Source organism: Sparus aurata, chromosome 5 (genome assembly GCF_900880675.1).
Source record: "Sparus aurata chromosome 5, fSpaAur1.1, whole genome shotgun sequence".
Taxonomy (NCBI): Eukaryota; Metazoa; Chordata; class Actinopteri; order Spariformes; family Sparidae; genus Sparus; species Sparus aurata.
Genome location: NC_044191.1, coordinates 37,857,117 through 37,870,680, shown reverse-complemented (window position 1 = coordinate 37,870,680; position 13,564 = coordinate 37,857,117). Strand labels below are relative to the sequence as shown.

Below are 13,564 nucleotides of genomic sequence, written 5' to 3'. Positions count from 1 at the left end.
ACTAATTGGATTGAGTGTATTATATGCCTAAACCTAAAATTCCGGACCTCTTGCCTAAACATAAAATTTCTAAATTGTTATTTTAACCCCACCCTGGTATGAACCCCTGACCTTAACATCACTGGAACCCTATTCCTAAACCCAACCCTGACCTTTAACCCCTAGCCTAGACCTGGTCTTCTAACTCTTAACCCTAATTAGAACAATCTTAAAAAACAAACAATTCATAGGACATTAAAAACAATTGATTTATAAACACCTTAGAACATTAAAAAACACACTTTTAAGAACAATCAATTCGTAGTACACTAAAAATAATTAATTCATAGTATAATTAAAAAACAATCAATTCATTCTACATTAAAAACAATCAAGTCATTCTACATTAAAAACGATCAATTCATTTTACATTAAAAATTATCAATTCATAGACCTTTTCTTAAAAAAGGAATTCTACATGGTTTAAAATCAAATAAAGTTCATTGAATACATAAAGTTCATACTTAATTTCTTTAAAAACACAACAAAAAAACACCTACCAGGGCCAGAGTGGAGAGATGGAGTACGTAGGGACATGTAGAGGCACATTCCAGGGGGAGGGCATAAAAGGAGGAGGGGAGTAGAGGCAGCTCACTTCTGCTCTGACTCTCGAGGGAGAAACAGCTCTGAAGAACAGTCTGAACAGCCATTTGAAAAGTGTGCTAAGGCCTGAGGAAGACCCATTTTGGGGTCGAAACGTCGCCCGTTAGCACACGCTTCTTTGTTTTCTCATTTTCTGATTAAAAACTTTTTCATTTGTGTTTTCATTTCCATTTATTTTATTTCAATTCATTTTATCCAGTTCATTCATTTATAAATATAAGCACATTATTTCATTATATATCTACACTATTAAAAACTTATATTAATATATATCTACATATAATTATTTAAATACACCGTGACGATAAAAACTTGATGGAGGACGGGTGGAAGGAGGTGCGCTATGGGCGCAGACAGCGGGGCCAGCGCGATCCCGGCTGGGACCGCGTGAGAGAGGTGTCATGGGGGAAGGACCGTGCACCTCCCGTGCCATTTCAGACACGGGCTCAGTTCCCCTTCCCTAACAGGCCAGTGCCTCCCCCGCGGATGTCTCGTAACGTAGGTCCTCAAGCACAGACATACGCAACAGTGGTACGCCAGAAGATTTCGCGCCCTGCTGCTAAAACTCATCAGGTACAGAATGAAAGGACTGAAGAAGTGAGAAGACAGCCTGCTGACCCTGACTTTGGGCAGTTGGTACGGAAGATGCACGCGGTCATTAAGATAGTTCACCACCTCCAGAATGTGGCTGTTAAGCCAGGTAAACCTGAGCCGCGGATGATCTCGAGGATGGTAAATGTTCTCGCAACAATGATTAAGCCTGCATCCCCAACAGCAAGTACCACGGATTGGATTAGGGGAAATGCCAACAACTGGGGCTACAACACTTTGTTAATTCTGGAGGACCACTATAAGATGGAACTCGACAAGGTGTTAGATGAGCTTTCCAAAGTCATGGTACTGGACTGGAAACCGGCCTTTCAGGTGGCCACTAGGTGGGCCAGAAGGAACTTGCCTCACATAGCAGAGGATGCTATAGATCACGCTGAGGCGCTGATCGCGTCCAGTGGTCAGATACAGATGGAGGCGGCTGCCCAGCATCGGCCACCGGTCGCACAGCAGCCACTAGAGCCGCAACAATCAGTGCCACAAGCAGCAGTGCCACAAGCACCACTCCCACAGCGAACACAGGTTTCACAGGGGGGAGGAAGACATCAGACACACACTCCACAACGGGCAGTCACAAGGGGATGTGTTGTTACTGAGGACAGCCGCCTGTTGGATATTGAGGAAGGAAATCCTCAGGTGGAGAATAGGCAGAGACAGGAAGCAGGTTGGAGTCCACTGCTATTTGATATTGACATATCAGGAGAAGAGGAGAGGGACGGGTCAACAATCTTGACCCCGATTCCTGTGGCTGCAGCCCCTGCACATGTGGACAGTGCTGTCCAGCAAGAAAAAGTGCTGGTGCATAGGAATGGAGATGATGTAGCGGACGGCTACCAACAGGAAACACCACGTGACCAGACTTCCACACCCAGAACACAGCGTTTTAGTGTAACCAGACACATCAATACAGAACGCAAAATGATTGACTGGAATCTGACTGTGGGCAGGAAGTGGCTCATTGTTGGGGACTCGAATCTGTCTAGGATTCCGGGACATGTTATCTCGGACCTGCAGATTGACAGTTACCCTGGAGCTAACTTCCGCCACGCTCAGGCGTTGATGGCTAAAGCTACAAGCCAGGTTACGGTGGAAAAGGTGGTGTTAGCTTTTGGACTAAACTGTAGGGGACAGAAAGCCAGGGAGACATCTGTGAAACAGCTGCAAGGCGCTGTTAGAGCAGCCAGGAGAAAGTTTCCCTACGCAGACATTTGGGTGCCTCAGATCAATTTCTCATCATCACTCCCAACAGAAGAGAAGAACACTCTGAACGTACTCAATCACCATATCACAAGGAACATGCCATTCGTCCCTGCCCTACAGGACAGCGATTTCTTCACAGGAAGTGATAATGTCCATTGGACGAGGGAAACGGCTAAAAAAATGCTGGACCATTGGGTGACCTGTTTAAACTTGAAGGCCCATTAAGTCGGATACAGAAAGGGGTCGATGGACCGCGATCCTTTGCGAGAGAAAATGTTCAAGTGTTAGCCAAAGGTTTTAGTCTTTCTGAATCACAAAAGGAGCTCCTAAATCGGGGATTAACATTCGTACCTACCCTGGATATTGATAAGAATCAAAAAGCACAGCTCAAATTGGATTTACAAAATTATCACAGGAGAATTAAATTGGCTATGTATTTTAAAGGGGCTGAACAACAGGAGATACCACGTTTCAGGGAGGCTTCTAACTGGATGCCACCACCAGAAAAATTACCTCCAGAGGTTCACCTTTTGGTGGAAAAGGATAATATCATCTTTAATGAACATTATAAACCCTGTAAGGAGAAATTTAATCTGTCAAGGGAGGAAGTTAAAGCCCTCAGGGAGCTGATGCATAACAAACACATTGTTATAAAGCCTGCAGACAAAGGAAGTATGGTGGTTATTTTGAGTAGGGAACAATATATACAGGAAGTGGAAAGACAGTTGAATGATACAGTTTATTATAGGAAATTAACACAACCAATTTATAAACAAACCATTCCTTTAGTCACAGATATCCTGGACAGATTAAAAGAGAAGAAATTCATTAATGCCAAACAAAGGCAATATTTAAAAGGAAGTTCAGAGCCTAGAGAAAGGAGGTTTTACGCTTTACCAAAGATCCACAAGGAACCTGAAAAATGGACCGTACCCTTTGAAGTGCCCCCTGGGAGGCCCATCGTTTCAGATTGCGAGAGTGAGACATACCGTATAGCAGAGTATCTGGATTTCTATTTGAATCCACTGTCCACAAAGCATCCATCTTATGTTAAAGACACATATGATTTCATTGACATGGTTAAAAAAATAAAGATCCCAGCAAATTCATATTTCTTCTCTATGGATGTAGATGCATTATATACAAACATTGATATTCAGTCAGGTCTAAATTCAGTTCAGAAAATATTTAAAAAGTACCCTGACCCCAACAGACCCGATGAAGAGTTGCTACAACTATTTGATATTAACTTAAGTCGAAATGATTTTGTTTTCAATGAGACATATTACTTGCAAATCAAAGGAACAGCTATGGGCAAAAAATTCGCTCCAGCCTATGCTAATATCTTTATGGCAAACTGGGAGGAAGAAGTTTTTACTAAATGCCAACAGAAACCCACGCACTATTTAAGATATTTAGATGATATTTGGGGAATTTGGACAGGGTCAAGGGATGAATTTGAACAATTTCTAGCTATTCTGAACTCACATGATGCATCAATTAAGTTGAAATATGAAATTAGTCAAGAATCAATTACCTTTCTAGACACCAGTGTGTACAAGAGACCTGGATTTGCAGATAATAATCAATTGGATATCAAAGTCTTTTTCAAGAAAACAGATACTCATGCATTATTATTTAAAACAAGCTTCCATCCCGCTCATACCTTTAGAGGAATTGTGAAGTCACAACTGTTAAGATTCCGGAGAATTTGCATCCGAGATGATGATTTCATGGAAGCCGTCAGACTCCTATTCAAAGCGTTACGAGAGAGAGGGTATTCGAGACCATTCTTAAGACACTGTTTGAAAACATTTCACATCCGGAAAGAAAGAGACCACAAAAAGATGATTCCTTTAATAACTTCCTTCTCGTCGATCAGCAGGATTCTTCATGATAAATTTAAAAACAATTTTCAGGAGATAATTGCAAGTCAAGACATTATTCCAAATTCCAAAGTGATTTCAGCATATAGAAGACAAAAGAATCTCTGTGACTGGCTCGTTAGAGCAAAACTAAAACCATTGCAACAGCAGAAAAAGACATTATTGGAAGGTCAATTTTCAAGAAGAACATATATTCAAAACCAAAAGACAAAAACATTTTTCAAAATCTCACAACATTTCAGTCCGAGATCCTCAAACTGTGTCTATGTAATATTTTGTTCCAAATGTGGAATACAGTATGTGGGGGAAACAAGCAACTCATTATCCACACGTATGGTACAACATAGGTACAATATTAGAAACAAAAGAGAAATCAACACTCCCCTGGTTAGACATTATTTAATGCATGGTTTGGAATCTGTTAGAATGGCTGGACTTCAGAGAAACAGTACATGGAGTACAGTGGAAAGAAAGAAATTTGAAAGAAAATGGATCTATTTATTGAATACGAAGGAGCCTTTTGGGCTGAATATTAAATATAATTGATGTTACACTACAATTGGAGACTCAGTCAGAGCATAAAATTCATAGTATGTCATCGTTTAATTGGATCGACTTGCCTTATGCCTGAACTTAACCCCTGCTCTATGTCTGACCTTTGACCTTACAGTTCACAGGCTAATTGGATCGATATTACTATATGCCTGAACTTAAACCCTAACTCATTTATTAAAACAAATACGATAAATACAAATTCCTAGTATAATTCATGGATAAAAGGGCTAAAAACAAGTTAAATATAACAAGCTAAAAACAAATATGTTAAAAAACAAATTAAAAACAAATATGTTAAAAAACAAATCAGTTAAAAGCATACAATTAAAAGACAAATTGTTTTAAAATACAAGTCTAAAAAACAAGCTAAGTTAAAAACAAGTCAGTTAAAAGACAAACAGTTCATTCATGGGAGAGTATAAAAGGGAGAAAAACACAGAGTACATCAGTTTGGCGTGGACCTCTGAAGGAGCAACATCTCCACAGAGCAATTGGGATCTGGGAACTTGCCTGTATGTCGTGGCTTGCCTGAAGAAGTCCAATTAGGACGAAACGTCGCGAGGGCCACCTGAAGGACATACAGAAGAACAAAAAAGGTTAACCAAACTCAAATAGGGAGGGAATTGTGATAAAACCAACTAAAAGCCAAACAAATAAAACTAAAAATAACAAAAAATAGAAAAATACAAAAACTAAAAAAAGTAAAAGCGGTATTATACTTGATATAACTTTAATTTATGATAATTATATCTAACCTAGAAAAACAATATTATTAAATAAATACACCGCTACGCTAAAACCTAAAATAGAGGAGATGGGGATGGGGGACTGGCCGCCCCATGTGATGGAGCGTGCACTACTGGGGGGACACTTGTCCCTCTAGTTCTTTTTCCCATAAACTATGCCATTTTTAGACTAGACTTTTATGCAATATAATTTCTGACCTTTGTTCGCAATGTACCACACCACATTGTCATGTTTAAAACATTTATTAACAACATAATGTAACAATAACATATCTTCAGTCAACTGGAAACTTGCAGAGCTTGCAAGCTGTGGCTTTTTTGTTGACAACGCAAATGTTGTCAACATAACTCACTGGAAATCCAAAATACTTCCACACGGGCGACTTCAGTGAAAGAAGAGGGAGTTCAAGTTCTGTCGATGGGTCTCCTGCATCTGCAGCTGCCATAGTTGTAAGAGTGGCGTTGCCCCTTTCAGGAATAGGGCGGTGCATCAGGTGTGTGTGCGTAAGGTGCGTAAGGTGTGAGTGGGTGAGCGACAGTGAGGGAGCGTGCGTACGTGCGGACAGTGAATGAATGAGAGAGGAAGGAGAAGCGAAAGCAGTAGCAGTAGAGTAGCGACAGCAATAAAGTGTACAGTGTAGTTTGCAGTTTGGCTGTGAATTAAGGCGACGGCTAGATACAGCAAAGCTCCCTGGTATTATTTCCCGACCAGCTTAACACATGAAAGGGGGTTCACCCCGAAGGTAAACAAAAACTTCGGCCCTGGAGGAAATCGTCTCCCCTGAGCTTCCCGACCACAGTCCGGTAGCTGAACAGGAATAGTGTAACACCATGCTATCGTATGGCTGGCTGTAGCTAATAGTTACTGGCTTAGCTAGTAGCAGTGTTAGACGAGGAGGTTGAATCGCAGCACTTCAACACGGGTGTGTTTTTTTTCGCTCAGCAAGCCGACCGGGCGTGACAGCATGGACGATCCCAATTTTTAATTCGAAGTTCGAGATTGTGACTTAATTTCAATCGATTACGATCTAAAATCGAAATCGTGACACCCTTACAGGACGCTGAACATCATTGCTGTCAGATTGCACTAACACAGCACCGGCTCCAAGATCACTTGCATCCACCTGCAGTTCAAATGGACGCTCCAAACAGGGAGCTGCAAGGACAGGAGCGGCACACAGAAGACTTTTAACATTGTTGTTACATGCTCCGCCCCTGCTGGATGGGATATGTATGACCAGAGTTTCTAATGACCCTTTGTTTGCACTTCCTCCCAGCTGGCCCTAAATTTGATTGAGGGGGAGGGCCTACAAAGAGGAAGCAATGTGGTGGGGCCTCTCTCTCTGACTTCCCCTGTTTCTAGCCTGAGCTGCAACTGTTTTGTTCTCGTGTCTGGTCTAAAATGTGTCAGCTTTACCTTGTTACTTTTTGGATTTTTTGGTGAGCCCCGTAGCCCTCTTTTTTCGCGGCTTTATTTCTGAGGCTTAGCTTGGGTGGAACGAGGTTAGAGGGGAGAGCCCAGATCCTACGGCCCATTGTTGGTTGGCCTGGGTGTCTCCCCTTCTTTTTGTTTCTTTTGGCCGGCTCATCAGCTTTTGGTTAGTAAATGTGGTTTGTGTTAAATAAATTGATTGATTATTGTGATCTTTCTGACTGATTCATTATGTTGGGCCTTCTGGGGACGAGCTACTTTTAGAGGGCCGTAACAATTGTTAAATGCCTGTTGGCAAGAAGTTGACCAGATATATTTGGCTTCGGCCTTTAATAGGTCTGTCATAGGTGCCACCACTACAGAAAAGTTTCTACAGAAACTGCGGTAGTATCCGACCAGACCTAGAAAACGCATAAGATCTTTCTTGGTCGCCGGTACAGGGTATTGCTCTATCGCAGCAACCTTCTCCTGTACCAGGCGAACCTGGCCTTGGCCAACTTGCTTACCCAAGTAAGTCACAGTCGCTCACCCAAGTAAGTCACACTTTACCAAGTTGATTGTCAAGTTCGCTTCACACAAACGGTCAGAGAGTGAGAGATCCAGCCTGACGAGGAGTCAGCTGCTTCAGTTTGTTGTTCACAGCAAAGCCAAAGTTATCCTTAAACCTTCTCTCCAGTTTTCCTTTCAGTTCAGTCATTACCAAAAACACAGAGGCGATGCTGAATGTTTGGCCTCAAGTGATTCAGTGCAGTCTGAAAACACTTTAAGAATGTGACTGAGAACAAGAAAGTAAACCTCGGCAACTTCAGTACCTTCCTCTCTGAAGAATTTCCATAAAAACTTGGGGCATTCCTCTTCACCCAGACTCTGAAAGTAGTTGGTCAGGGCTGTCCAGTACTTCAGAATTCTGTCCAGAGATGGCAGCAGACTCAACCATCTTGTGACAATGTGCCACAACAGATTGCATTCCTCTACTTCAACGAACTTGCAGAACTCCTTCAGCTGTGCCGTTCTGCTAGCAGAGATGCTAAAATGGCTGTATACTTTCAGCACAACAACCTCAACGTCAACATCCAAGCTGCCTGCAGCATAGCTTGTGGCATTGTGTAGGACATGGGCTAAACAGTTTCCAGCGAGCACATCCTTTTGAGCCAGTTTCAGTTTCTGATAAACGCTACTGTGTTTTCCGTAGTTAACACTGGCATTGTCTGCTGCATATGCCAACATGTTTCCCAAATGGAGGCCTGGCATTTCAAGTTTATCCAGCATTTATAGCTTCCAACGATTCATCACTGTCACTGTAAAAATCCAACAGCGCATGTTGTATGCCCTCTTCAAAGTGGAAATATGCATCCGTTGCCACCGAGTAGTGCAGATCATTCTCTTTAATGTAGTCCACGTGTGTCTAGACAGCGTAAGGCGCCAAGACATTTTCACACAAAGCTTTAGCTTTTGTATTACCACAGGTCACTCCTTTTGCTATTGCGGAGTCGTTGTAGATCTTACAGTCCACTTTTGTTCCACAGTCTACACTCCTGTATGACTGGTGGTGTTTAACAGCATGATAAACTTTTGTGAGTTCTGCAGCAGCGATTTTGTCATCCTGAAGTGATGAACGTTCGTGAAAAAATTAACTAAGAGAAGAGGCACCTGCTGCACTCCGATTGTTATCTCGATGCTTGTCAGTGCTAGCATGTCTGTCAATAGGTGCTTTCCCTTTGCTGCTGACTTCTATGTCAGTTTGACACAATGTACAAAAAAAATGAAACTCATTCTTTCTACTTTTTGTCACAAACCCGTGTTCTTTTGCCCATTTTGGGTGAAAGGAGGTCTTTCGCTTCGGCATTTTCAGAATTTCAGTCCAACAACCGACATTATGTTCTCTGTCGCTGAGAGCTTGATTGACAGCCTGGTGGTAGCAACTGCACCTGAGCACAGGGAATCAAGATATGGCTCATTTAAATATTAAAATTAGCCATGTGTTGATAGGTCACCACATGAAAATGTAACCAATGAAATTATTCTTTTTGACACACATTTTTAGCCAATAAATATTAAACTAACAAAGTAATGTGTCAAAAGGCGGAACTTTTTGTTATTTTCTCAAAAGGAGGACAAATGAGTGCATTTGAGGGCATTTAAAAGCCGGACGAATGGCCACCCTAGTCTGGAGGGCTGGCCGTAACCGTGATTTTTTTCAACACAAACACTTGGTGAGTAAAAGTTTTTTGCCGGTGACAGACGCTGTTTTTTGGGCAAAAATGTGAGGAAGAATCGTGAGGACAGACAGTTATCAGTTATCAGACTGTAAGGCCGACCTGCCCTCGATCCATTCACACTGGTTCGGTTCTCCTCCTGAGGATGACTGAACCCAAAACAAGCAGAAGACAACAGGGGGAGCGGCCACAGAGATTGGCGTGTTTATCCTCAAAATTACAGCCATTAACCCGCTGTAAACGGAACTACTGACTGACTCATTAAAGCCATAACAAATAACATGAGTCACACAATAACACAAATCAAATATCAACTGCTGTTTGAAACTGAAAATAAAACATTTTATTGACGTAAATGAGCTCTCGCAGCCCCACCTGCAGCAGAATCACTTGTAGGATGTTGGAAACGATGCACCTGCTGATACTCATTAATTATGTATATATGGCTGTGTTTTACACTCTAACACATCTGAGTTTCTCAACATGTGAATCAGTTTCAGTCCTCCTCATGCAGGAGGTGCTACTTCACCCAAAGCTGTTTGCTTACTGACAAAAACACCCAATGAAGAATTTACAATCAGTTTCAATCTGTCTTCAAAGCTTTTTGACACATTTTATCAGATATGAGATCTAACTGGAGTGATTCGCAGTGAATGAGGTAAACTTCACACTTGCACTCATCTTCAGAGACGACAGGAAAACTCCTAACTGAAGTCTTATACACCGTCACCGTGAGGGTGTGGCTTTGTCTCGTCTCTAAACAGAAATTTACCAGTCCGGTTAAACTTTTATTATCAAACTGAAACATTTGTGTGTTTACACTGAGCATGTATGGTTAGTCACATGACAGCCCCACCAGCTGAGAGCTAACAGGCTAACAGTGTTTTTCTGTTGGTGAAGCTGTGTTCATAATCACAGATCAATTGTTTAGTACAAATCACAGCACATCCGTCAGGTTCGCTCATCATCATGACAGCAGCTAGTGGGCGGGTCGACCAGCACACTGTGATCTCAGTGGCTGTTGTGGTCCAATGAGGATTGTTGTTGTACTTTTAAGATCCTTTAGTGTTTCTGATCATCGCCTCCATCATCTTCCACTGATCTGGAGTCACCTGACACACAAACATTATAAATATGATCAATAACAATGAATGCTAATGCTGGATGGGAAAATACTGCTCAGTGAAGTGACAGGTTAGAAACCAACAGGGAATCACCAGCAACTCTGTAGCTTTCAACCTATTTGTGTCTTTCAGTCTAAATAATCACAAGAGATTAAACATGTTGGTTTAAGTCAAGTTCTTAAATTCAAACCAGTCTCAAGCTGCAGCACAACAAACAATATGTCAAACATCAATCCTCTAATTCATGCTTCTGAGGGAAACAGTTCAGTGTGATACTCACTCTGCGCAGTTCGTTAAACTCTCCGGCCATCGACACATATTCTCCTCCATCAAACCGAATCACCTGGAAACAAACACACAGTGAAAGAGTTTCTTAACTCTGACCAACAATCGGTCTACACTCTGACCTAAGATCAGTCTAAACTCACAGCTCCAGACATCCAGGTAGCGAAGTCGCTACTCATGTACGCTGCCAGATTTGCTATCTCTTCTGGTGTTCCGAGTCGACCTGTTGGGATCCGGCTGATCATTGCCTTCTCAAAGGCTCCTGTTGGATCCAGACGGCTGAACGCTCCCTAAACACAACAAAAACATTGCACCAAACTGCAAACAAACAGACAAACATCATAGGCTATGGTCAGATTGCCTGTACCTTGGTTCTGATTGGTCCAGGCTGGATGATGTTGAACCTGTGGCCGTAGCGACCCCACTCTGCAGCCAGAGACCTGACACACACACACACACACACACACACACACACACAACAACAGAGCTACCATGGCTGCCACATATCAGTGTTATGTTGATGTTGTGTACAGCTGAAAGGTTGAAGGTCATACTGACTTGTAGAGTGCCTCGACTCCAGCCTTCGCCGACGCACTCGGGACGACAAAACCAGAACCAGACTCAGCATAGATGGTGGTGATAGCCAGGAAGGACGCACCTGAACAAACAACAATAACAACAATGGACCAGCAACACACAACAACACAAACAATAAACATCAACACAAACAAAAAGAAATGAGTCGAATTTAATCTTCCTTTGACATCTCTGATTCTAGATCAGTTTGAACTCAGTGACCTCTGACCTCTCTGACTCTTGATGAGTCTCTTGCCGAGCTCCAGGGTGATGAACGCCGTTCCATTCAGGACAATGTCTGTGATGCTCTTCCAGCCATTAGGCGACAGACGTTCTGACGGACACACAAAGTTTCCTGCTGCGTTGTTGATGATCACCTGCACCAATCAGGGCACACAGTCACTGTGATGTCATCAATAAAAGTTTGATTTTGTTACAGCTGAAGAGTCGGAGCAGAAACCTCTGACGTCAGACATGACGTCATATATATATGTATATTCACTAATTCAAAGGACAGTTTGCATGGATGAGCTTCAGCTGACACTAACCCTGTTTTATCATCCTCACAGGTACAGACAGGCTGTCAGTCACACCGGTCACATGTGGAATCATACCATAATCTGATGTCACAAAGTTTCCACATTATATCAGTTAAAAGTTAAATTGGAAGAAACAGAAGACAGACATTATTATATTTACATAGACAATCTGTTTTTGTTTTGATTAAAACATTTAAATTAAGAATATTGATTTTACTCATTAATAAAAACTACAGTTAGAGGTATATATCCTCAAATCAGTCCTCTGATTGTTTTCTAAATCCACAATATGTCTTCTCAATCACATGTATAATTGATTTGCAGCTCACCCTCAATGTTAGCTTCCTAGTTAATGTTCAAGTTTAACCTATGCAACCTGCTGTTCGCTTCTTACTGCCCTCATCAACAAGTTACCCTTCAATTCAAAGTTTCAGATTTCTGGTTACACCCCTGCTGCCAAAATTTACAAGAAATCAGCCAATCATGTTTCAGAAACAAAATGTAAAGTCTCAATATATAGGAAAATGCAAATATTGAATGGATAAGGTCATTTCAAGTCATCTGTCTCCAGTCCAAGTCATGAATACCAAAGTCAAGTATTTTCTGCGTGTTAATCGAGTCGTCAATACTGTCTTGTGTGTGTGTGTGTGTGTGTGTGTGTGTGTGTGTGTGGGGGGGGGGGGGGGGGGGTGAGGTGAGTGTGCTTTACATCAGGGAGTCCTGTCAGGGTTTCCATCTGGTCAACACAAACAGAGACAGCCTGAGGATCTCTGACATCACACTGCACAGCATGGACCTGAGAACAGAGGGGGGCCCGTTCACACCAGTTCAGTTCTTACGATTAACATTCATGAATGGAAACACAGCAGCAGCTGTTAATGTTCCACTAACAGCCCAACTCGTCAGATTTACGTGTTAGCTGGATTTAATTCTGCTGGTTCAGACAAATTCTAACTGAAGATTCGTGGTTCATGAATCTATTTTGGAGTTTGATCTAGTTTGTTTTCCTGACTCCAAATATTGCGTGCGACTTGCCGTCCACTTTTGGCGCAAAAAACCTGACTAGTTCAGTCTGGTTCTGGTTCTGACCTTGTTTCCAGTCTGGCTGCTGATCTCATCAGCTGTTTGCTGTAGGACGTCCAACTTCCTGAACATTAACACAAACACATGATGTCACGGTTTATAGCTCACACCGCATTATTTAGAAATACAGATTTGACCTCTGACCTGGAGGCGATGACACACTGAGCTCCCAGCTGGGACAGGGTGGTGGTCATGGCCCGGCCGAGTCCCGTCCCCCCTCCTGTGATGAATGCCACTCTGTTGTTGAAACTTCCTGTTGGCAGCATGACGTCTTTAGCCGGCGGGAAGAACTGTGACTGAGGAAGAGGAGAACCAGGACTGCTGGGGAAGAACCGCTGAACTGTGGAGGCATGACTGAAACAAACAAAAGACAGCTCCATCATGGTTTGTTTGAACTGTTCCAAGATTAATGTTTATTTTTCTTTGTCAATGTCACAAATTATGTTCCTGAATCATAATTTAGACTATAAACTGTCAACCAATCATGAAAACACTCATAGCAGTTTCTGAGAGTCCAAAGTGAAATCCTCAGACAGAAGACGCTGCAAATAAACTATGTTTCAGGAAGTTTTGATGGAATAACACAATAACTGCAAATTAATTATCTTTTGATCGACCGATCAATTAATCAACTATTTGTTACAGCTCTATCCATCATAACACTGAGCAAT

General features: G+C 42.1%; 1 protein-coding gene across 1 annotated transcript; it reads right to left on the bottom strand.

Moving 5' to 3' along the window:
- Window positions 1-10,061: 10,061 nt before the first annotated feature.
- Window positions 10,062-13,273, bottom strand: decr1 (2,4-dienoyl CoA reductase 1, mitochondrial). The gene is made up of 9 exons (XM_030418040.1): window positions 13,038-13,273; window positions 12,900-12,957; window positions 12,520-12,606; window positions 11,501-11,648; window positions 11,254-11,353; window positions 11,063-11,135; window positions 10,839-10,985; window positions 10,691-10,753; window positions 10,062-10,398 (listed from the first exon to the last, which is right to left on the bottom strand). Exons 1-9 carry the CDS (start codon window positions 13,271-13,273, stop codon window positions 10,339-10,341), a joined length of 972 nt encoding a protein of 323 aa, XP_030273900.1. The 3' UTR covers window positions 10,062-10,338.
- Between the last annotated feature and the right edge of the window lie 291 nt (window positions 13,274-13,564).

Bases quoted from the DNA above. Each gene is read 5' to 3' on its own strand.
- decr1 (XM_030418040.1), bottom strand. From the start codon at position 13,273: ATGGAGCTGTCTTTTGTTTGTTTCAGTCATGCCTCCACAGTTCAGCGG. The intron at 12,958-13,037 runs GTCAGAGGTCAA...GTTAATGTTCAG, and splicing joins CAGTGTGTCATCGCCTCCAG to GAAGTTGGACGTCCTACAGC. The intron at 11,649-12,519 runs GTAAAGCACACT...TGATTGGTGCAG, and splicing joins CCCTGACAGGACTCCCTGAT to GTGATCATCAACAACGCAGC.